This window comes from Nelumbo nucifera, chromosome 5 (assembly GCF_055504915.1).
Source record: "Nelumbo nucifera cultivar China Antique chromosome 5, China Antique-T2T, whole genome shotgun sequence".
NCBI classification, from domain to species: domain Eukaryota; kingdom Viridiplantae; phylum Streptophyta; class Magnoliopsida; order Proteales; family Nelumbonaceae; genus Nelumbo; species Nelumbo nucifera.
In genome coordinates this window covers 78,389,661-78,415,853 of record NC_142653.1, presented here as the reverse complement: position 1 = coordinate 78,415,853, position 26,193 = coordinate 78,389,661, and the positions used below count along the sequence as shown (strand labels likewise).

At 39.5% G+C, this 26,193-nt stretch overlaps 1 protein-coding gene across 6 annotated transcripts in view; it reads left to right on the top strand.

Annotated features, from left to right (window-relative positions):
- Positions 1–26,193, top strand: part of LOC104593895 (Class I peptide chain release factor) — a 43,305-nt gene that overhangs the window by 16,633 nt on the left and 479 nt on the right. The window contains exons 3-6 of one of the 6 annotated variants that reach the window (XR_016076735.1): positions 9,982–10,112; positions 10,227–10,311; positions 10,493–10,574; positions 25,613–26,051. Coding sequence is in view for 5 of the 6 variants with exons in the window: in XM_010253967.3 (XP_010252269.1) it covers positions 9,982–10,112; positions 10,227–10,297; positions 10,493–10,574; positions 25,613–25,633 (305 nt within the window). In the remaining variant the exon portion in view is untranslated. Of the gene's footprint in view, positions 1–9,981; positions 10,113–10,226; positions 10,320–10,487; positions 10,581–25,612; positions 26,052–26,193 lie in introns of those variants that run through there. The other 5 variants (XM_088889000.1, XM_088888999.1, XM_010253967.3 and 2 more) reach the window with 5 other exon arrangements.

The following is a 26,193-nucleotide window of genomic DNA, read 5'->3' as shown; positions in this document are numbered from 1 at the left end:
ATGCTTCTAGCCACCTCCAAGATGTGCCTATTCTTCCTTTCTGCAACCCCATTCTGCTGAGGTGTACGAGGGCAAGTGCTCTGGTGAATAACCCCATGAGTAAGAAGGTAAGATGCCAATGGCTTAGCAAAGTATTCCTTTGCATTATTAGATCTAAGAACTTTGATCTTGGCATCAAACTGGGTTTGGATCATTTGGTGAAAGTTTTGGGTCAGGGTGGGAACCTCATCTCGTGAACGCATAAGATAAACCCAAGAAAACCGGGTATGGTCATCAACAAATAACATAAAATATCTGTACCCACCCATGGAAGGAATGTGATATGGCCCCCAAACATCCGTATGCACAAGATCAAAAGGACGATTGCTCCTTTTATTGTTCAACGAATAAGAGTGTCTACAATGTTTAGCAAACTCACAGCTCTCACATTGCAACTGGGACAACTCAACAGACTCAAACAAATTAGTAAACAGACTCCTTAAGGACCGAAAAGACAAATGACCCAATCGGTTATGCCATTCGCCTCACGGCCAGTCCCAATCTTCCCCGAGCAGATAGATCCCATTCGTCTCACGGCTAGTCCCAATCACCTTCTTCGTCTTTAGGTCCTGAAAAACACACCGGTCAGGGAAGAAGGTTACTGAGCAGTTCATGTGTTTGGTAATACTACTGACTGAAAGAAGATTAGTATCAAGCTTAGGGACATGTAAGACAGAAGACAAGGAGATGGTATCCGATAGCTTGATGTCACCCTTGACAGAAATGGGGACAAGAGAGCCATCGGCAATAGATACTTTATCCCTACCAGAAGATAAATGATAAGTGGTAAACAATGAAGGCAAGCTAGTCATATAGTCGGATGCACCTGAATCTATTACCCAACAGGGTTCAGTGGTACCTGGAGCTGAGGCATGGCAGGCTGAGGCTCGAGTACCTGAATTTGCGAAAGCAAATGTGGTGGGGGCTAATGGTGACTGCGGTGGCTGAGCTGAGTTCCCAACTTCCCCTTCCAACTGTATAAGAGCAGCTCGAACTGCGGCTAAGGTCTCTAAGAATGTGCCTCTTGTGCCAGACGAGGGTGCTGAATTAGTATGCACTGCCACATGAACGTTACCCTTCTTGCTTCTTAACTTTGCCGGGACCAAATAAGGGTGTAACTTCCAACATGTTTCTTTTGTGTGTTTGGGTTTCTTACAATGCCCACATACCACATAACTGCTGTTCCCAATACTGCCTTCTGCCTGATTCTTAAACTCCATTTTGGTCAAGAACCAGAAGTCTCAAAAATAGGGTTACTATAGTCAAAACCAGCACTTGGACTATCAACCACAATCACAAAATCAGTATAGAACCAATCTGTACTCATAGTAGATGTACATGAAACAGGTATAAAACTGATCTGAAATCAGTAACCACACACAACAGCAACAGTCCGAACTGTTTTCACCCCCTTAGAAGAGTTCGAAACCCCAAAAGAAAACTGAAAAACAGTTTGAAGAACAATCTGATATGCTGGAGCCGAATTGGGGTTTTAATCAGTCCTAAAAGCAAATTCTCAGCCGTACACTCCAAACAGTACCGTACGGATAAGGCTTGTAGTAGGGTTAATATGAAACTCTAAAACTGATCAATGCTGAGGAGAGAACTATTAGGGTTTGCCACAGTATTAGATCACAAGATTCAGTCCAGTACTAGGGTTTGCCGCAGGATTAAGACAAAACCCTAGAGAATAGAAAGATAAACCCTAGAGTGGTTCGGCCGCCCTTGCTAGATAGGTCCAACCTATCTTCTCTGATAGTACTTCTCTCAAAAGATAAAAAAGTTACAATAGGATGTTGTTTGCTGCCTTCCAAGGTTACTCGAACCCTAGCCTTCTCTGATTCTTCCTGATCACCAACTCGCTGCAACTGTGGCAATTCTTCAAACAGCTGCTAATCCTCTGGAGATCTCCAAGAACCAGTCAACGAACTCTACTTTCTCAGCTTCCAGCCTTACATGGTTCTCATGTGGTCGGCTGGACTAGACTCACATGAGAAACCCTAGCTCTGATACCAAGTAGAAGTTCAGGACTGTTATCAGTCTTGAACCCTAATGGATTTCAGGTTCGAAAATAAGAAGGTAAAGAGAAAAAAGGAGGAAAAGGGAAGAGAAGCAGTAGAACACAAGAGTTGAAAAGGAGGAGCAGAAGTTTGATGTTCTGCCGCCGCCACTTCAATTAATATTTATAGGTTTTGTTCATTACATGGAAAGGACAGATCTGCCCTTAGTCTTTACATAACAAATAGAGAAAAAATAAGACTGAAATAAATAACAACTGAAACAACTAAATGACCAATAGCTAACCCTAGGCAGACTAGAACACCTACCCTACGAACACAGTGGGACCGTAGCTGTGGGGCCCACATCAGTGTTCTCTACAGATAAAAAAATAAATAAATTGCCAAGAAGTGATGTGCTGTTTTTGCCCAAAACCCTAGCCGATTAGAGATTTTCGAAGTTACAGGTAAAAGTGAAGCTTTGGGTGTGGCGCTCTGTGCTTGAGAGGTGCCTTTTGACTTTTAAAAGAGGGCGGTTCAGTTTTGGAAGAGGTTGGGAAGCTCTGGTAGGAGCGACTACATCTTCTTTCTTTCTCCCCAATAGCCGGACACAGTGAAACCCTAATTTTTCAAGCATCTGGGTACTATTTTGACTTCAAGTAAGTTTATAAAGACCAAATTTCTGGTTTTTTTATTTTCGTTTGATTAATGGAGCAATACGAAGTGAGTTCAAGCAGGTGCCGATTTCTGGGCTTGGCTTGGTAGATTCTGTTTTGACTGGTGTGACCACAATTAAGCTAGATGGAACCAATTATCTTGCTTGGGCACAATCTATAAGGATTTATGCCTGCAGTAGAAGAAAATTAGGGTACCTTACAAGCAGTAAAGTGAAACCCGAAGAGACAGATCCTGAATTTGAGAAATTGATCCAGGAGAACTATACAGTCATAGGATGGTTGGTCAACTCTATGCAGCCTCATATAAGTCAACACTATCTCTGGATGTCTTTGGCCAAGGAGATCTGGAACAGTGTTACTGAAACCTATTCACAGAAATTGAATGTGGCTAGAGTCTACAAGTTGAAACGTGATGTGAAGAACCTAAGACAAGGGGCGAAGAGTGTGGCAATCTACCATTCTATGCTGAAATCCCTATGGCAGGAAATTGATGTTATGGAGACAGTTGTATGAGAGAGTACGAAGGATGCAAAAACCTTTAGGAAGTTGGTGGAACGAAGTAGGGTCTTTGAGTTTCTTACAGGACTCAACCCTGAGTTTGACATCATTAGGCAGAATATTTTGGCCAAAGATGAGGTTACTCTTGCCCAGGCATATGCTATGGTAAGCAATGAGGAGAGTAGGCAGTAGGTTTAGTTACAAAGTCCACCTACATAACACTTTGCACATGCTGGAATAAAGCTGAAGGGTCCAATTGAGAAGAAGGAGCATGTATGTGAATATTGCAAGAAACCAAGGCATACTAAGGACACTTGTTGGAAGCTTCATCCTGATCTTCTACCTGACCAGTTTAAGAACAACAACAATTTTAAGAAGAAGAGTCAAACAGGAAAGCCTAAGACAGCTAATGTTGCTACAGTACCCAAAGGAGGAAGCAAGAGAGTGAAGAAAAGTCAATCATTGAACAATTGGCAGCAATGAAGGCAGATTTTGAAAAGTATGGAAGGTTGTTAAATCACTTGGAAGCTACTATCTCTACATCTCACTCTTCAGGAAACACATCATCATCATTAGCATTTGCTCACTTAGGTATTCGTGCTTCTACAAACCATTCTTCAGTTTCAAGTAATCATAAAATCCCTTGAATCATTGATTTTGGTGCATCATACCATATGACCAGCTTGTCTAATCTTTTCTGTTCATACCACCTTCTCTCTGGTAAAGAGAAAATATCCCTTGCTAATGGGTCTCTTGCTCCCATTTCTGGCAAAGGGGATATAAGGACCTCTGTTCCTCTTTATTTATCCTCTGTCCTTCATGTCCCTAAGCTTAATACAAATCTTTTATCTGTTAGCAGCTTAACTAAATCCATGAATTGTAGCATAACCTTTTTTCCCACTCAATTGTGTTTTTCAGGACCTACAATCTTAGAGGATGATTGGGAGTGGCCATGAGACAAATGGAATATACTTGTTGGACACACCTGATAAGGTTCTTGGACCACCTCATGGAGTTGCCTCGGAGTTTGTCTTGTTAGAGTCTATTGACAAAGTCATGTTATGTCACTTTCGATTTGGTCATTTGTCTTTTTTTGCTTTGAGTCATTTATTTCCAGATATGTTTAAGGGAGTGTCTTTATTAAGTCTTCATTGTGAGTCGTGTGAACTGGAAAAGCATTGTAGACAATCTTATTCAATAAGCAATAAAAGATCTATTTCTCCTTTTCATATTGTTCACTCTGATGTGTGGGGGCCATATCATTTGCCTACTATGGGGGGTTATAGGTACTTTATCCTTTTTATTGATGATTACTCTCGTTACACCTGGATTTATCTCATGAAATCCCGGGATGAAGTATCAACTATTGTGCAAAAATTTCATGAACTCATTCTTACCCAATTTAACACCCGGATCAAAATATTCCGTTTTGATAATGCTAAGGAGTATTTTGAGAAAACCCTTTCAGCCTATCTTGAAACTTTTGGGGTTATTCATCAAAGTTCTTGTTCCTACGCTCCACAACAGAATGGAGTGGCGGAAAGGAAGAACCGACATGTGGTTGAAGCTGCCAGATCCCTCCTTTTTGCATCCCAGGTTCCTATAAAATTTTTGGGAGATGCTGTCCTTACTGCTACCTTTTTTATTAACCATATGCCTTTCCGGGTTCTTGGCTTCAAAACCCCCTTTAGCCTTCTCTTTCCGGATGAGGATCTTTTTTCTCTTCCTTTCATAGTTTTTGGGTGCACCTGCTATGTACATGTTCACAACCATCAAAGGCACAAATTTGAACCTAAGGCTCGTAAATGTGTTTTTTTAGGATATGCCCCCACGCAGAAGGGATATTGCTGCTTTGATCTGGTTAGTGGCAACCGCTTTGTATCTCAGGATGTCACATTTGTTGAGTCTACTTTCTTTAGTATTCCTCTTGAGGGGGAGAGATTTGAGGAACCCTTTTCTATCTCTCCAGTAGTTACTCTTCCTGTTTCTTTTGAGTCATCTGATGAGGTGTCCACTTGTCCCACTGGACCTATCTCCAGTACTCTTGCTCCTGCTCCTCCTCCACCTCACCCTCCTGTAATTCCTCCTCATCCTGTTCTCCAAAGGTGGTACCAAAGACACAGATTCAGACATGGGCAAGTTGTTTTCACTCCTACAGAAGAGCCTCTTTCTCCTCCCATCATTACTAAGGTAACAAGTCACCCTTCCTCTGACCCATCTACTTCTTTCCCGGACCTTGATCTTCCCATTGCTCTTCACAAGGGCAAGCGAAAGTGTACATCCCATTGTATCTCTAAACACCTGTCCTATAGCCTTCTATCTTCTACCTACTACTCTTTTCTTGCTTTTGTTTCTTCCCATGTGATACCTAGGTCTGTATCAGAAGCCCTATCTAAATCTGAATGGAGGAATGCTATGATGGGATGGCTGAATTGGATGCTTTGCATAAGAACCGTACCTGGGATATTGTTGACTTGGTAGAAGGGAAGGAACCAGTGGGTTGTAAATGGGTATTTGCCATTAAATATTATTATGATGGTTCTATGGAGAGATTTAAGGTCAGGCTGGTTGCTAAAGGCTACACTCAGATGTACGGTATTGACTATCTTGAGACCTTTGCTCCTGTGGCTAAGATGACCTCCATCTGGGTTTTGTTGTCCCTAGCTGCTACTTTTTGAATGGCCTCTCCACCAGCTTGATGTTAAAAATGCCTTCTTGAATGGAGATCTACATGAAGAGGTCTATATAACTTTGCCTCCGGGAGTGTATGGAAAGGAAATGCAAGGGAATGTGTGTAAACTGCTGAAATCCATTTATGGTTTCAAACAGTCTCCTCGGGCTTGGTTTGAGAGGTTCAGGGCTGCTCTTGTCTCATTTGGTTATATACAAACTCAATCTGACCATACCTTGTTCTTGAAAAGAAGTGGCTCTTTGGTGACTTGTCTAATAGTTTATGTTGATGATATTGTGGTCACAGGTAATGACACCCAGGAGGTCAGTAAACTCAAAAGGTTTCTTAACTCTGAATTTGAGATCAAGGATTTAGGAGATCTCTGATATTTTTTGGGCATTGAAGTTGCTAGATCTAAGGATGGTATCTTCATTTCTCAGCGCAAATATGTCCTTGACCTCCTTGCTGAGACTAGTAAACTTGGTGCTAAACCAACCTCCACTCCTATTGATCCCAATCATAAGCTTTCTGCTACAAATGGTGAACTTTTATCTGATAGGGGAGTATTTTAGAGACTGCTTGGGAAGTTGTTATATCTCTGCATGACTCGATCGGCCATTTCTTATGCAGTGAGTGTTATTAGTCAATTTATGCATTCTCCCATAGATACTCATTTAGCTGCTACAGAAAGAGTTCTGTGTTACTTGAAAGGTACTCCAGGGAAAAGCATTATATTTTCCAAACATGGACACATGAAGCTGGAAGGGAACATTGTATTGATGATAGGAGATCCACCTCAGGTTATTGTGGTTTGGTGGCAGGGAACATTGTATCAAGGAGAAGTAAGAAACAATCTGTAGTAGTTTCTAGATCCTCTACTGAAGCAGAATACTGGGCAATGGTACATGGTGTGTCAGATTACTGTGGCTACAATCACTTTTAGAAGAATTGGGGTTTGACTATGAGAAGCCAATGATGCTCTACTGTGACAATCAAGCAACTATCAATATTGCACATAATCCTGTTCAACATGGCAGAACTAAGCACATTGAGGTTGATAGACATTTTATACGGGAAAGAGTTTCCTCAGGAGAAGTTTGCTTGCCATTCATCACCTTAGAAGAACAGTTGGCTGATATTTTAACCAAGGGAGTTCCAAGAGGCAAGCTGACACACTATATAAGCAAGCTGGGCATGATTGACATCTATGCTCAGCTTGATGGGGAGTGTAGAGAGACTGAGCCGAATGGGCCCTAGTATCTTTTCTTGTAGTATGTTATTTATTTATTTGTTAGTTAATGGACCTATCTTTATGGGCCTATTATTTCTTTTTGTTAGTTCTCTTTATGTTACTGCCTAGCTGGCCGCCCACTTAAGGGCATATTTGTAATTAACCTAAGATTGAAGTTTAGTAAAAGGATTAGAGAAGGGAGGGAAGAGATATTTGAACTCTTCTTCTTCTTCCTCTTCTTTTCTCCATCTTCTTCCTTTGTGCTATTGTTCTCTACTTCTCGTTCTCTTTTCTCCATTAGTTCTCTACTTTCAAATCTTCAAACCAGTAGATCATCTTCTTCAAGATCTAAGTGAGAGAGAAGGTGCTATGGTGGCAACAAGATCCGAAAAGGGTGGTGCGGCGGCCAGATCTGAGCGAGAGAGAGGGTGATGCAGTGATTACCTTCAAGATTTGAGCGAGAGAAGGTGGTGCGGCGGCCAGATCTGAGTGCGGCGACCAGATCTGAGCGAGAGAGAGGGTGATGCAGTGATTACCTTCAAGATTTGAGCGAAAGAAGGTGGTGCGGCTGCTAGATTTGAGCGAGAGAGAGAGGGTGATGCAGTGACTACCTTCAAGATCTGAGCAAGAGAAGGTGGTGCGGCTACCAGATCTGAGCAAGAGAGAGGGTGATGCAGTGACTACCTTCAAGATCTGAGCGAGAGAAGATGGTGCGGCGGCCAGATCTGAGCGAAGGAGGCAGAGCAGAGAGAGAAAGAGAGAGAATTTCGGTCTAACCCTAACCTAAATGACCCTTTTCCCCTAATTTGCCATTCAAGGGTAATTTGGTCATGAAAAGTGTTGGCCACTTATGTTAAGAAACATTAATGGTGCACTAACAGAAGGTGAGTTTTGGAAAATAAAACTCATTTGACATGGTGAGTTTTGGACGTTTTGAAAAGTTGTGGTGAATTTAAGAGAATTCATAAAAAGTGATCGTGGGTTTTGGACAATTTCCCTTATATTAAATGGTAAATGAACAAGATTATTCTTACAAAAGAAGTAAAATATAGGACTATACAAGTCAGTACTATAGTGTACACACCCAATAATGTACATACAAGAAATAAAATGGCAAAACTACCCTCTTCTCTACACTCCCCCTCAAACTGATGCTGGGGAACAACCATCAATTTGTCCATAAGGAAATTATGCTTGGCCCTAGTCATGGCTTTGGTGTAGAGATCAACACCTAGTCATGGCTTTGGTGTAGAGATCAACAAGCTGTAAGCTAAAAGAGACATGTGGGAGGGAAATGTGACCAACAAGAAGATCTCTGATGAAATGGCAGTTCACCTCAATGTGTTTTGTAAGCTCATGGAAGACAAGGTTGGATGCAATCTTGATGGCATTTGTGTTATTAGCAAAGAGTGGACTGAGCATTCATATCACAAAGTAGAACCTTGAGCCAAATTATCTCACTGCATATAGAGGACATTGCTCTATACTTCGCTTCAGTAGATGACTTGGAGACAATTTCTTGCTTCTTACATTTCCAAGAGACTAGGAAATTTTCTAGAAATATACATCAACTAGGAGTAGAGCAGCGAGTGTCAGGACAACCCACCCAGTCAGCATCAACATAGGCTCTAAGCAACATAGTGGATGAGGATGAGAAAATAGTCGATGGGACAATGTTCCCCTAACAGAACAGATGATCCAAAGAACAATAGAAAGAAATGGGGCTGACGTAAAGCAGAAACAAACTGGCTAACAGTTCTTAGGGTAATAAGGTTTCTTACAAACTAACCCTAATAAGTTTCAAGATAAACCCCAATTAGTTTATATCCATGTTTACAAGGTCTTGGGAGGTCTTTCATCATCCCATGTATTTAAAAGTGTAATAGGAAATATAAGCAAGGTCATGTTCTTGTCTCCCTTCCCAATTTAGATTTCATAACCAACATGCTTAGGGAGGGGGGGAGGGGGGTTTCCAATCCTTCCCGTTACAAGTGCCTCCAGCTAAGAGGAGATTGGTAGTTGCAACTATACTTGATTACCATTTCAGTTTTCTCAAGATTTCCTTTCTCTATGTTGAGGTATATCAAATAACATTTTTTATTGGAAACAGTAACTTTTGTTCAATTAAATTAAACAGTACAACTGTCAACCACCCAAAGAGAGGGTGCTGATCCCTTAAAGTATCTCAGAATTACAAGGCCAATCCATTCGCTGTTCTTGACCACCTAAAGTCTACCCCAATCTCCCTTGTTAGGCACCTGATTAAAATTGGGTCCTATAGGTGTTGGAACTTCAATATTTAGTTAATCTCTATGTCTCATTCATGCATTGTCCTACTTGATGTTTTGAGTAGTAAATCTTCAAGAATAAATAAAAAGAAAGTAGCAGATAAAAGTATGAAAGACTGCAGAAAAATAAAGGTGCAAGAACAAGAAGAGAGAGAAAGAATGTGGAGGAAGAGAATCCAATAGTGGGTCTCATTGTGGGAGCTTACTTTATTTTATATTAACTCCTTATAACTGAATGCATAAATACAACTTTTCTCTTAATAAGTTGAACGAACAGAAACAATTAAAGAACTAATGAAGTAATGATAACTCGGCCCAGTGACAGCTAAGTGAAAGAAATTCCAATAAAGAAGAAACAAAACAGAAAAAAAAGTAATAACTGGCCCATAAACAATCATAAATTAAATAGGGTATATTCTGGTTAGATCTGTCAACAGTCGTTGCTATATCTGGGTATCATGTGCTAAAACTGGCATGTATTTCTCAATTGATTGGTTGCACACAAAGAATTTCTGAGTTCCATTGATGAAATGAACATGTATGTTTCCACTGATGGATAGAACATTTTTCTTTGAACTAGTCAGGAACAAATTAAACCTTGATGAGTACAGACCTCCTCTGGAGCTTCTTCAGATTCTTCCTGCAAAGTCAACAATGAGAACATCAGATTGTGGTCCACAAATAGGACCAAATAACCCAAAATTTGTCTTGGTATGAACTTACCATGTATCCTATGCGTAGTTTCTATGTACAATTTGAGATTGCTATACCTGGAACTCAACCAAAACAATATATCAAGGTACCATCATTTGTTTTATTGCACAGGGAATGCAAGCCTTGTTGGATCTAATTTTCGCAGTTGATGGTTCCATATCAGATGCAGCAAAGTACTTGGGGTATATTAGATATGGTTCTCAAGTTAACCCTCTCATTTCTGCTATTGTTTGGCTCTCTATATGTTTTAAGTCCCTTGCAAGATGTTTATGCTCGTGGTAGTGTAGTAAACATGTTTGGCTTTTGAAATCCAATAGATATATTGATGCTAATGGGACTGTAAGTAAAATGAATTTGTTCCCCTTTTCAAATTGCAGGTTAAGTACAGGTGCTCTATCACGGTTGATATTGTCTGATGATTCTCTTCGAATGGCTGTAAATGAACTAAGGTCATCAAAGGTATAAATTCATAATTGGCTTAACTCTTAATATAATTTACTTTATAAAATGAAGTCTTATGTTACAGGCATTCGTATTGACATCCTTTTTAGTTGTTGTTCCCATAAAAAGTTGGCATTAATCTTATGTTTTCTCCTTGTAAGATAGGAACAATCAATGACTGCTATGCTTCTTGGTAGGGATGGATTGGATACAGACCTAACCTTTGGCATGTGCTTAAGCATTATGTGGTGATTCGTGGGGATTGGGAGAGAGAGAGAGAGAGAGAGGTACGGTTGAGAGAAAAGTATCTATTGGCTGCCGCCAGTTTTCTATTTATATTAACTTCATAAAAGAATCTGAAATTACAAGTATGCCCCTGGCGGCATATCCTAGAATCAGAATAATAAAAAAAAAGAAAGAAGAAAAAAAAAGTAACTGTAACTGTCCAGCAGCCTACTAACAACAGCTATAAAGTAACAATTAAGTAAGCCTTACAACACTCCCCCTCAAGTTGGGCTGAAGATGCCTATCATGCGCAGCTTGTCACATAATTCATTGTGCCGCGAGCACGGAAGCCCCTTTGTAAGGACATTAGCAAGTTGTTCCTTGGAGTTAACATAAGTGAGGCAAATTTCCCTTTTTTCCAGTTTCTCCCTTGTGAAGTGTTTATCCACTTCAATGTGCTTGGTCCTCTCATGTAGGAATGGGTTGTTGGCGATGTTTATTGCAGCCTTGTTGTCACAGTAAAGGGACATAGGACTATGAACAACAACTCCAAGCTCCCCTAGAAGGTTCTTTAGCCAAAGGACTTCAGCCACCCCATGTGCCATAGCTCTATATTCAGCTTCAGCACTTGACCTTGCTACCACACTTTGCTTCTTGCTCTTCCAGGTCACCAGATTTCCTCCCACAAATGTGCAATACCCACTAGTGGACTTTCTATCATCCACAACTCCTGCCCAATCAACATCTGTAAAGACTTCCATCTTTAGGTGATTGTGTTTACTGAATAGTAGGCCTGTTCCTGGATATTTCTTCAAGTATCTAAGGACTCTCTCTGCTGCCTCCATGTGTGGTTTCTTAGAAGAGTGCATAAACTGGCTCAGGACCCCAACGGAATAGGCAATGTCTGGACGGGTCATGGATAGATAAATCAGATTTCCCACTAACTTTTGGAACTGCTTCACATCTTTCAGAGGTTCACCAACACAGTCACCTAGCTTGTGGTCCACATCCATAGGAGTATCTGCCGGCCTTGCACCTAATTTACCTATATCCCGTAATAGATCAAGGGTGTATTTCCTTTGAGAGACAAAGATACCCTTTTCTGACCGGGCAACTTCAATCCCAAGGAAATACTTTAGGAGTCCTAGATCTTTCACTTCAAATTTAGATGCAAGGAATTGTTTCAAGTTCTGTATCTCTGAGCTCCAACTTCCTGTAATGATGATATCGTCTACATACACTATCAATACAGCAACCTGCTCCTGACATCTCTTCACAAAGAGTGTATGATCAGACTGACATTGTTTGAATCCCATCTCTTGAACTGCCATGTGAAACTTATTGAACCAGGCTCTGGGAGACTGTTTTAAGCCATAGAGAGACTTCCGTAGCTTGCACACCTTATTTTCACTCCCCTTGGCACAAAATCCAGGAGGTTGAACCATGTATACCTCCTTCTAAGTCACCATTCAGGAAAGCATTCTTTATGTCCAGTTGATGCAATTTCCAGTCAAAATTAGCAGCTTAGGATAGGAGAACCCTAATCGAGTTCATCTTAGCCACCGGGGCAAAAGTCTCATCATAGTCAACCCCATATACTTGTGTGTACCCTTTGGCTACTAGTCTTGCTTTGTACCTTTCAACTGTCCCATCTGCCTTGTGCTTAACTGTGAACACCCATTTGCACCCCACGGGGTCTTTCCCCTTTGGAGGATCCACCAATACCCAAGTCTGATTTTTGTGGAGGGCATTAATCTCCTCCTTCATGGCATCTACCCATTCAGGGCATTTTAAGGCTTTTGCAACATTTTTGGGAACAGGGATGCAATCAACTAGCGATAGGAAGGCTCGGTACAAGGGAGAAATGTGGTCATAGGAGACAAAGTGGGTAATGGGGTGTTTGGTAGTGCAGGACCTGACTCCCTTTCGTTGGGCAATAGGGATGTCAAGGTCATCCACAGTAGGAGTAGGGTTAGGGGGTGGACTTACCTCTTGGGAGTCTGATGATGTCAGTTGCTCAGTGTTTGGTTGCTCCACATTTCTATCACACCGCTAATCTCTCCGACGTGTACTTTGGAAGACATGGAAGGGAGTAAGGTCCGGAATAGAAGGAAGAGATACTTGAACCTGCTTCTCCTCTTCCACACTACGATTCTCCCCCTGAGGAGGAGGGAAGAATGGCTCGGACTCAAAGAAGGACACGTCCATAGACACAAAGAATTTATGACTAACTGGGTCAAAGCACCGATACCCTTTTTGAGAGGAGGGGTACCCCAGAAAGACACAAGGAATGGACCGAGGGTCTAACTTACCTCAGGATGGAGACAAATCATGGACAAAGGTCCAACAACCAAAGACTCTCATGGGGATGGAAAATAAAGGAGACTGAGGGTACAATAACTGATGAGGGGCCATGTAGTTCAATACTTTGGAGGGCATGCGGTTGATGACATACGCAGCTGCAAGTATAGCATCCACCCAAAACCTTTTTGGGACATTAATGTGTAACATCATCCCGCGGGCTACTTCAATAAGGTGTTTGTTTTTCCTTTCTGCAACACCATTTTGTTGTGGTGTTCTGGCGCATAAGCTCCTATGAATAGAGCCATGGGAGGCGAAGAACTCATTGAGCTCCCCATGGAAGTATTCCTTCGCATTATCAGATTGAAAGATCTGTATTTCAACATGGAACTGCGTAAACACCATCCTCTGGAAGTTTTTCACTGTCTTCGGAACCTCGTCTCTGCTACGCATAGGAATTACCCATGTATAGCGAGAGTAATCATCGATCAATGTAAAAAAGTACTTATATCCGCCCTCAGAGATTACACTGGTAGGCCCCCATACATCAGAATACACAACATGAAAAGGAACATTTGATCTTTTATTGCTTGAGTGAAAAGTTGCTCTACATTGTTTGCTCAACTGACACGTTTGACACATGAACTCTGACGCTGAACATGACTTATATAAAACTGGAAACAAACATTTTATTATTTCGAAAGAAACATGACCTAAACGACTATGCCACAAGAAAATTTGACTCTTATTTGACTGACTATGCGACTCTGAGGATGACACCGAGAGAACAACTTTGTTGCCGAGAATGTAGAGACCATCCACTAGGCTTCCTCTACCAATCGTCCTCTCAGAAGTTAGATCCTGAAAAACACATGAGTCAGCAAAAAAAGTCACACTACAATTCAAGGAGCTTGTAATGCTACTAATTGAAAGCAAGTTTATGGGAAGCTGAGGGACATGCAATACACAGTTCAGGTTAAGGCCATGGGGAAGGGATATTGATCCTTGGCCTGCAATGGAAGAAAAAGAACCATCTGCAAGTCTCACTCTATCCTTTCCTGACAAAAGGCTATAAGACTGGAATAAGTTAGGCTTACCGGTCATGTGGTTGGAGGCCCTTGAGTCAATGATCCAAGGGGAATCTGTGGGAGTGACATGGAATGCAGAAGCCATATTACCTGAAGTAGATGCAAATGAAGTAGAGGAAGTACCAGTGACTGAGCTGTCCATTTGCCGCAAGGCCCTACCATAAGATTCTAGGTGCTCTCTGAATGAAATCATTATATCCTCATTGGGGTCAAACTTATTAGGGTGGTCCCGGGTACTACCGGCAACTTGAGTGTCTTGAGTTGCCACATGTGCTATGCTCATTTTCTTCAAATGACCTTTACCCTGTTCTTGGTTCTTTGCTGCCCACTTGGGTTTCCCATGGATGTCCCAACAAGTGTCACGTGTATGTCATGAACGCTTACAGTAGAATAACTTATCTTTATCATCCGCCTTCTTAGGGTCACTTTTCTTTCCTGTGGAGCTCCTATTTATTGCAGCCAAGGCAACTTGTTGCTCCCCCTCAGCTGTAACCATCACATTCCGCCTGCTTTCTTCAGATTGGACAAGGGAGTATACCTCGTAAACCGTAGGCAACTCTTTGCAGGGTTCAGTCCCAACAAGAAAGCAAACACCCGTTGCTGAGAGACCAGCTTCCTGTAGGCCTTAGCATCATCATCGTGCTTCCACTCTATGGCTCGATAATGGTCCAATTCCTTCCATATGGAGGTAAGGGCTGAGTAGTATGAGGACAAGATACAATTTCCCTGTTTACATGTTGAGGATTCAGCTTGCAACTGGTAAACCTTGGCGTAATGCCTTTGCTCAGAATAGGTAGTTCTGCCTTGTTCGCTGATCTCACTGGCGGTGTCTGCCCACATAAAATTCTTTTTCACATCAGGTTCCATGGCTGCGAGGAGCCAAGACATCACCATACTGTTTTCTTGGTCCCACCTATCATGTTCAGCCGTCTCACCCTTGGGTTCTTTCACCCTTCCATTTATGTAACCAGCTTTACCCCTTGTCGTTACATAGAGTTTTACACTCTTAGCCCACTCCAGGTAGTTCAGACCGTTTAAAGGGGTAATCAGCATGGGAAAAACCATGTTTTCACCTCCCATACCCGCTGTGCTGCGGGTTGGTGTAGCCCCCGATGAAATTAATTCATGACTTGCCATTGAATACTACTGAAAACCAGTCCAAATACCACACAACAACACAGCCGCCACAATCAGAATGTGTGCAACTCAGGGTTTACTCCTAGAATGTGAGCAAAAGAACATTAAATATTGCTGAAAACACAGGGAATACTGCTGAGAACAAGGGGTTCAGTCAATACAACGTCCAAACAGAACAATAAACCAGTTCGGTAATCGGTTCAGCACCACCAATACAGACATTACAATCAGTCTGACTGTAGTTCACACACTCTAACCATCCAACGTCCAAACAAATAACTATATAATCAAGGCATGAGCCCTACGCACCATTGGCCAAAGAAAGCTGAGAGAAACTGAAACAAAAAACACACCTGTTCAGCACTTGTACCCGTATTCTGCTCAATATGCTCAATTTTGTCAATGTCACATCCAGCAACTCTCAGGAAGACCTCCTCCAAAGTTGTGACTGAGATACCATAACTCTCAATGCCTAGACAACGCACTTCATCACTAGAACTTGTTTCAGAGATATTGGCTGGTCTTCTCATACAACTTTCAATCTCACGGAACATACTCTCAAAGGAAGATGAGGATGCTATCGGAAGTCTGAAGGAAATCTCTGTACCAACCTGAAATGTTAGACAATACTGTTAGCAATTCCAATAACCAAAAAATGAAGAAGTGCTAATCTGAACTTACTTCACAGCATCGAACAGAGGAGTCTGCACCAGCATCACCCTTCTCCGACTAGGGTTTTCTTGCTATTATGGCCAGGAAAAAGAAATCACAAAAGCTGCCGCCAGAAACTGCTAGGGTTTCCCAAAAAAACTGCCGCCAGAAACTGCTAGGGTTTCTGCAGAAACAGCCGCTAGGGTTTCTGCAGAAACAGCCATGTTCAAACACTTTTAAGAATAGGGCAGGAGGGATCGTAGGTCTTTTTCAACCCAGAGAACCAGCTCTGATACCATGTGGTGATTCGTGGGGATTGGGAGAGAGAGAGAGAGAGAGAGAGAGAGAGAGAGAGAAGTATCTACTGGCTGCTGCCAGTTTTCTATTTATATTAACTTCATAAAAGAATCTGAAATTACAAGTATGCCCCTGGCGGCATATCCTAGAATCAGAATAATAAGAAAAAAAAAGAAGAAAAAACAAGTAATTGTAACTGTCCAACAGCCTACTAACACATTATATGCATACAAGTTTTTCTGTCATACTAAATGAGAATCACACAATTAATAATCAAGTAAAGATTGGGGAAGATAGCATCTTAACATTTCAAATTCAGCACATTGCTCACAAGATTCTAGATCATCTTGTTATCACAGTTGATATTGCAGCATCAAAGCCTGATTGCTATTTGTTTTCCATCATATGAAAGGTAGTTATGATGGGAATTGAGATGTAGTGTAATAAATCACAGAAATCTTAAGGATTATACTCTGTAGGAGTCTTTAACAATCAGTTAGAATCAGGGGGTATCTGATTCTGCCAAAGACCTTGCAATTTCTGGAAAAAGCTTAACAGCCATTATTAGGCTTCAAACTGAGTTGATTATTAATACTATCTATTCCAGTTTTTAAGAAAAAAAAGTCTGTTCTTTGCAAGTAACTATGGAGCCCAAAATTGAGATGTACGTGGTTTCTGTAAAAAAATAATAAAAATAAAGTAGTTTCTGTCAAACAATACCTTATCTAGAAATCCTGCAAATATCTTTAGATTATGATGACCTCATGATGCTAAGTGTTTACTGACCTGCAAAGGTGATTAGAGCAAAAGAGAGAGATAACAGAGAAGAAAGAAGAAGATGGATGGGCAGCATTTGTGTTCTTGGCCAGCCCTAATGTATCCTTTATATTAGAAAGGCAATGATACATGAAAAGACAGGTGTCCCCTGATTAGTGAAGGCACACATAAGCACAAAATAAAAAGAACTAATTCAGGCCCAATACATCAACATAACCAATAACATAAAGAGAAAACAGGCCCACAACTTAATTACCCATTACAACACTCCCTCTCAAGCTGAGCATAGATATCCATCATGCCCAGCTTGCCAAGTAAACTGTGGAACTTTATAGAAGGGAGACCTATTGTTATAACATCAGCTAGCTGTATCTCTGAGGGTGTGAAGGGAATACACAGCTCACGGAAGATGATCCTCTCTCTTACAATATGACTGTCAATCTCAATGTGTTTAGTTCTATCTTGTTGTACCGGGTCATTAGCAATATTAATTGCAACCTTATGTCATAGTTTATCTTGAGAGGAGAATCAAGCTTCACTCCTAACTCACCCAGAAGGGTCCTGAGCCACAATAATTCTGCAACACCATGTACCATGACTCTTTATTTAGCTTCTACGCTTGATCCAGCAACCATATTTTGCTTTTTACTCCTCTAAGTGATCAAATTCCCCCCAACAAATGTACAATATCCCAATGTAGACTTTCTATCTCCAATAGACCCTACCTAGTCAGCATCAATAAAAAATTCTTCCTCAACTTTATCGTTCTTCTTGAATAAGATTCCTTTCTCTGGACAAGTCTTCAAATATCCAAGGATCCCCTCAACAGCCTTCAAATGGGGAATCTTGGGAGCATGCATAAACTGATTTACCAAGAACTTATTTAGTCTTTTTGTATCTTATGGATCATTCCTTGTGATTACCATACCATCAACATATAAGTGTTGTGAGCATAATATCCAACAAGAATAAGAAACATATTTAGCAATGGGGTGTTGAGTAATGCAAGAACGGAGAGGTTTATGAAGAGCAACTTGGAATAGATTGTTCGAAGTCTGGTTGGTTGCTGTCACAAGTTGGAGGTTCCCTCTTTCTCTTCTTGTAGAAGGTTCTTAACTCCCTCTGGAAAAGTAGTAGAGTCAACTGGAATCTCACTAGATTCACCTGGATAGCTAAAACTAGGGGGGTTAGGAGAAGAAGATGGAAGACTAGAGGTAGAAAATGGCACAAAAAGAGGAGAGGAAGAATTCTCTTCCATCCTACTAGTCTCCACCTAAAGAGGATTCCTAGGAGATTGGAATCGAGAAGTGGGAGGGCAGGGCTGGGATGTAAGATTGGAATCGAGGAGGCTTATGATCATGTGGAGTGGGATTTTTAAGGAGATTTAGAGGCTAATTGGTTTCGGGGAAAGATGGATGCATGTATGTGTATCTTCAGTTTCCTTCGTAATTCTCTTAAATGGGGTTTCCTTGGACTTTTTTAAAGTTCAGAGTGTATGATGTAATTGACCATAGTAGGAAAGTGTGGAATGAGGAAAATATTAGAGCTTTAGTTCCCCACAACACATGACATAAAATTAAACCTATCCTGATTCCTTCTGTGCAGTCCTGTGATTGGATGATTTGGCGGTTGCATCCAAAGGGCTCCTTCACTACCAAATCAGCCTATAATGAGGTGTGCCTAATTAATGGGGTAAGCATTGAAAACAACTCTCAGTTTAAAAATATGAGACTTAATATTCCTCCCAAAATTAAAACATTTTTATTTTTTCTGCTAAATTACAGGCTCCCTTAGAAAAATTGATAGTGGATGAGGATTTCGAATAGATGGAGCTTGTTGTTTTAGTGGAGAAGATTAGGATATAAATCATATATTTAAAAATTGCAATTCTGCAAAACAAGTTTGGATGGGAACAAACAGCTTGTTAGTTGGGCCTACTGATAATGATTTGAATATCAGAACATAGTAGGAAAGATTGGACGAATTAAAAGAGAATCAACTCAAACAAAGGAAATGAATGCTCTAATTCTTTGGTCTATATGAAAAAACAGAAATGAAAAAATTTTCAACATAAAAACTTTACCCCATCCCAAATTTTAGAATTTGCTCTTAATGATTTTAATGACCTCCAAAAATGTCTCAAGTTAGTTGAGAATCCTGAAAGAAGAATGAATCACAAGTATATTATCTGGAAATTCCCAAAAAATTGACGGGGTCAAAATAAATTTTGATGCATTTCGAAGTGCTGATGGATCTTGTGCTATTGCCTGTGTGGCAAGAGAGGCATCCAAAAAAGTTTTAGAGGGTAAAGCATATTTTGCCGGAAGTGTCCATAAACTTGGCAGAGGTGTGGGCGGCATGGGAAGCCCATAACATTGCTTTAAACTATAGGGATCGTCCAGTTACTATAGAGGGGGACTCTCTCCTTGTCATTTCCTGCCTTAAGAGGAAGGCCAACGTGCCATGGAGATTCAAGATTATCATGGAAGAATGCTGGAAGACTAGAGAGATGCTGACGGGTACGATGAAGTATCATCATACTTATCGTGAAGCAAACCAAGCAGCAGATTGGGTGGCTCGTGAGGCTCTATCTGCTCCAGACTCCTCTCTTTCTTTTTGTAATTCTAATCTCCCCTGTGTTTTAGCGTGTATTTGTAGGGATGATATGTGGGGTCGAGCTATCCCCCGGATTGTGTAGCTCATCCTGGTTTCTACCAAAAAAAGTTCAGAGGGATTTAAGACAAGGTGACCCAATTTCTCCTCTTCTCTGTCTTAGTGATGGAAGTGTTAAATTTATTATTTGGGCTTCCTGGTGGGGGCAAAGTCCTCTTCTATTATCTGGAAACCAATTATTGAGAGGATAGATAAAAAGATTGGATAGGTGGAAAGCAAGATATCTGTCGTTGAGAGGGAGAATTACTCTCACTAGAAGTGTACTGTCTAGATTGCCAACATATTATGTCTCTACTGAAGGTCCCAGCTGAAATTGCCAAGAGGGTGGATAAACTTCAAAAGGATTTTCTATGGGAAGGAGTGAGAGGGGGTCCCAAGAAATTCCATTTGGTCAAATGGGATAAAGTATGCGGACCAAAAGAGGAGGGGGTTTGGGGATTAGAAGACTGAGATTTTTTAATAAAGCTTTTCTCAGGAAGTGGTGTGGATGTTTGGGCTGGAGAAGGAGAGTCACTCGTTGTGGAGGAGAGTGCTGGTGAGGAAATGTGGGGTGGTTAAGTTTGGATGGGAATCAAGGGAGGTTAGAACTTCTTATGGGATTTGTGTGTGGAAAGGTATAATGAAATTCAACCAAGAGTTTAAGAATTTCACTTGTTTTTCCTTAATAAACGCTAATAAAAAATATTAATTGATAGTTTTAAAATACCAACAATTAATTAAAAATCCAAAAAATTCTGAAAAACCTAAACATAAATAAAATACTAAAAATAATTAAAAATATTGAAAATTAACAATATTTTATATTAATAAGGGTATTTACTGAAAATAATTAAAAAGTACAATTCATAGTATTTTAATATTAAAAAATACCAAAAATTATTAAAAAATACCCAAGCCAGAAATTATTCAAAAAAATTGAAAATTAGCTATATTTTTTATTACCTATGGTATTTATTTAGTTATTTAATTTATTTTTATTGAAAGTAAATGCAAATTACTTTTGTAGTGACTAATATGCAAAAATAAATGATGAAAATACTGAAAATTATTGAAAAATATTCATATGCAAAAATTACTGAATAATAATGAAAAAACACCAAAAATTAATTAAAAATCCAAAAATTCTAAAAATCTAAAGCTTAATTAAAATACTAAAAATAATTTAAAAAATTAAATTAATTGAACCTGATTTACATCTCTACTTGAACCTGCCCAATACTTGGGACGGGGCAGGAAATGCGAGGATTCCCCATCCTTGATGAGGAGTGGGGGTGCCATGCCCCTAAACTCGCCCGACATTGAGGAGTGGTATAACTTTATATGCTAGACCCCTAATAAGCTCAACTTGGGTAACCCCTAATACGCTAGACCCCTAATAAGCTCAATAGGGATAATTAGATCCGAAGTCTAATTGGGTATCTAACTTTTGGAGTCCAATGATGGCTTTAGTGGATAGGGCCCAAGCTAAACAACCCCTAATAAGCTCAACTTGGAAGTTATATGCATATATGGTAAATATTATTATATAATATTTAAATAACAAATTTTATATTAATATATATAGAAATGTTATATATATTTTTTATACTAGACTAGAATTAAATAAACATTTTAATTTGTAAAAAATCATAGTTTTATAATTAACACGGGCCTCTTTATCAACAGAAAATGTGCAAGCTCGAGCCCGAGCCCAACCTGACCATCGGGCCTAGATCTTGAGCCCAAGCCTAGCCCTTATATAAAGCCCGAAGCTCGAGCCCGAGCCCAAAGGCCAATCTGTACACAAAATGTCTTATTTTCAGTATATACTTTTATAAATTAATATTATATTAATTTAGTAATAATTTAATAAATTAATAAACTAATTTATATTTCCTAATAGTAAATTGATATTTATTAATAATTTAAGAAGCATAAGTACTTTTTATATAACATGCCAGGCTTATTTGAGAAAGCCCAAGCTCGAGCCCACGAGCTTAAAATTTTGTCCAAGCCTGAAAAATAATGGGTCAGGTTGGGTGGGGCCGTCGGGCTACTTGGCCCATGAATAAGTCTAATTGTATATATAAACAATTGTATACATCAAAAATCATATGAAATAAAAAATTAAACATCTTTTTCAATTTTTTTAAAAATGGACCTCTCATAGCTTGGCTCGGTCCGCGGCCTGGCCTAGCCTAGCCCAAGGCTTGGCCCAGCACGATCCGATTTACACCTCTACTTGAACCCGCCCAATATTGGGGATGGGATGGGGAAATTCGAGGATTCCCCATCCTTGATGAGGAGTGGGGTGCCTTGCCCCTAAACTCGCCCGACATTGAGGAGTGGTTGCCTTGCCTTGAACTCACTTGACACTAGGGATAGGGCGGGCAGGGATGGGGTAGAGTGTCTTGACTTTGGGGCAGGGATAGGGATGGGGTGTCCCGCCCTGAACCTACCCCATTGTCATTCCTATATAATTATTAATTATTAGTGAAATTAATAAAAATGTTAGCTTTTGTAATTATTTTTATTTATTTAAAGTTAATCAAAATTTCATTTAAAAATAATAAAAATAATAACAATTATTAAAATTACTATAAATTATTAATAAAACTAAATTTATTAAAAAATATTTGTTCATATTAAATTAACAATAATTATTTTCTGTAAATCAACATTAAATGAAAATACAATTATAAAAATTTTAGATATTAACAATAACTTTGAATACTTTTAGTTAATTAACAACAAATTTTAATTATTAATTTAATATTAATTAATAGTAAATAAAATTATTAAATCCTAGAGATTTTCCTGTGCATCGCATGGGTCCCCGCTAGTTTTCTTATATAGAAGAGTAGTGTACACAAATATGGAAAGGACAGCTGTGTCCTCTTACAATAAAGAATAAAATAACACAAATATGAAAAGGACAACTGTAAAGGACAGCTGTGACTTTACAGGAAAATAAAGAAAGAATAATGTACATAAGATACAGCACAAAAGGGTGCTCCCAAGCGACATAAATCAGTCTTTACAGCTAAAATCCATCACCTAGGCAACTAGGCAACAAGGTGGCCCCCTGCCACCTAGCCTCGCCTTAGTGCCTTGAAAACTATGCTAGTGTATCTGATACTTATCAGATATGATACTGGATACTGCATAGATACTTCTAGATGAACTCTAAAATTAATGCTTCTAAAATGTGTAAGGTGGTATGTTTTAACAAATTATACCATAAAAACATCTACACATGTTAGAAACTTAGTTAAATTTAGCAAGATATAAGTATTTAGAAGTGATGCTTAACTTCATATGCTAGACATAATGCATGATATCAGGATTTAGGAAATGGATTCCTATCCCCGTTTCTTGTATCCTTGTCCACGTTGGTATCTGTATCTGGGTATCATAGATGTGAAATCGTCTGAATCCAATCTGATTATTGACAACTTGCAACCAAATCTGATCTGAAATCCGATCGGATTTGAAGATCTCAGATTCAAATTCAAATCCTAATGGACTAGGATGAAATTCAGATTTAATCTGACTCTGATTTAATTTTTTTTTTAAATATAAAAACATTAGAATGTTAATTACTTTTCAACTTTTATATATAATAAATTAATGTAAATATAACATACTGAATTTATTATATATATATATATAAATTCATATATGATATAATATATAAAAATATTTTTTTATAATGTTAAATATAATTATATAAAATTTATATATTAAAATAAATAAATGTTATAATATAATTGGATTCAGATTTTAATCGGATCGGATGGAGCCAGACCCGAATCCGATCTAATTATTAATTAGATGCAGATTGCAAAATCCAAATCTAATCCAATCACATAAACACATCATCTCAATCCAAAATAATCGGATCGAATTTGAACCGGGCCACAGATTTTCGGGTATCATTGACAAGCCTAGATGTGAGCTTGGGACCAGCAGTTCAATCCAAAAGTTAAGATACTACACATATTTTTTATAGATAATAGTAATTTTATTAATAAAAAACACAAAAGATACATATTACAAAATCCCCACAAAGAGGCGCTAGGTGCAGCCTCTAAACTATAACATAAAGCTTACAAGCTACAAATAAGCCCCAAAAAGTTGATTCCTATGTACCCCTTGTTTGGCTAAAAAATCTGCCAACCCATTTGCTGATCTTCTTTCCCGTGTGACTAATATATTTGATGTTAACCATCTGAACCTTCTCAAAGCCCCTCTATAGGATCAATATGCAATCTCCAGCTCTTTTAACCACCCAATAACCAGTTTAGAGTTGCTTTCAATGATTAAGTGTTCCACTGCCAGCTCCTTCGCAATCTCTGCTCCTTTTAGAACGGCTTAGACTTCTGCATTAACTGAATCTTCCACACCAATAGGACCAAAATATGAAGCTATGGTCTGGCCCCCAGCATTTTCTGAAAACCCCTGATTTTGGACAGCCCTGGGTTACCTAGGCTGCTGCCATCGAAATTTAATTTAATAACACCTTCTTCAGGAGGCTTCCACTCCACCAAAGGCTTAATTCTAACAGCAAAACTTTTGGCAATTTGCTCCCAATTCCTCCATATGTCATCAAAGGAGAAATAAAAACAAGTCCAATGACTTTGCCCAACTTATGGCCCTATTTAAAATACTTTCCCACAAACTAGTCTCATCTCTCTCCTTATCATTGAAAATTCTGGCATTCCTTTTCTCCTAACACACAAAAGCAGCTCTCGCACACCTCCACAAGACTCTACCTCTTTTCTTTGGCCACCTGAAAGTTGTGGGGTCAAAGAGACTGCAGATCTACATTAGTTTTGTCCACCTGCACCCAAAAATATCAAAACGTTTTTCCTAGAGACCTACAATAAAAGGGCGAGAGATTAATAGATGGTAACAACTTTCTTCATTTGCTTTGTAGAGGGTACACCAGTTAGGAGAGATACAAAGACCAGGTCTTTTTTTTTTTATTTTTTGCAAGACATCCAAAGTGTTTATTTTTCCAAGAAACACTTCCCAACAGAGAGCTCCCACTTTTGGAGGGATAGGCTTGGATCAAATCTCCTTGCCATGAAACAACTGAGGATTAGGAGTTGAGCACAGAGGCTAGAAAAAAGAGGCATGGGGAAAGGAGCTAGGGAATTAGACAACCAAATGCGACTATCAGGGAATTAGACAAACCAAACAAACAGGTTCAAGAGTTTTAAGGAGCAAGGCAAGGTGCCAACCAGCGGGTTGGTAAGGTTTCCTGTTGGTCATAGCAGAGACTTGAGATCGAATCCCACTTGCACTTGGGGTTGGGGGATGGGCTACCCCCCGTTGTGTAGCCCTTCAAAAGATATAAAAAAAAAGAGTTTTAAGGAGCAAGGCAACTTGATCAAGCTCAAAATCTCTTAAATCTCCCCTAAAGCCCAAGTTCTAGTTAAGACCGAAGGAAATAGAGAAAGATGCAAACCTTTGAATTGGCTCATTTTTAAAACAGGAGAGGGAATGCAAAGAATGAAAAAGGTTCTCGAGGGTAGGGTTACCAACCCATACATCCTCCCAAAACAAAACCTTATCGCCAGTACAAGTATCATACTTGATCAGGTTCAAGAAAAGAGGAAGAATACCATGAATAGCCTTCCGAGATACACCGGCATCCCAACCATTACCTACCGCACCATGAACACTTTTTACAACTTTGGGCCAGAGACTTTCTACACATTCTTGCTACTAAAGAACACAAGGTCTCAATAAAACCCTATGGTAACCTAATTATCTCATCTGAATTTTTTTAAATCTTGGAACAACACCTAGTACCAGTTTAAAATGCATGCATTCTGAAAAAGAGTAAGTACTTCAGATGTTTTGAACAATTTGATTTGGATCACCCTTCCTCACCCTGTAAATTGCATGCATTTCTTGCAGGGTATGAGGCCCCTCACTTGAGGTGTACAATAAGAGCAATGACATTTTCTCAGGTTCAAGTGCTATGCTTTTGAACCTACTTTCACTGGAGATTCTCAAGGACAGTAATTATGTCATTTGGAGTTGTCTCATATACCTGTTATTACCCTTCTGGGTGCAAAATACAATTAAATACACTCCAAAGAAAGAAAAGTTCTTGCATTTTGATATTGCTTTTTGCTCATTTCTCCTACTCTCCTCTGCATGATGTTGCTGTAGTTGTAAATGAAGGGCTCCAAACAAGATCAAGACAACATTCAGCTGGATGTTCTTTTATGATTAGATAGATTCATAATTGGTATGAAATGGAAGGTGGACAGACTCCTAGGACTGAGTGTTAACAAATTAGAACCATCTTAATTTTTTGCTTAGAGAATTATATTATGAAAACATGCTTCATTAACACCAAGGAAAGAATCTCCTATTCAAGCTTGTTCAGAAAGATTTTGTTGTTTCGTAAATTCCATGGCATTACATCGGAATGACCCCTAATTTCCATTTTGCATTTATTGAAGCCTTTTAGCTTTATACCAGTATACCTC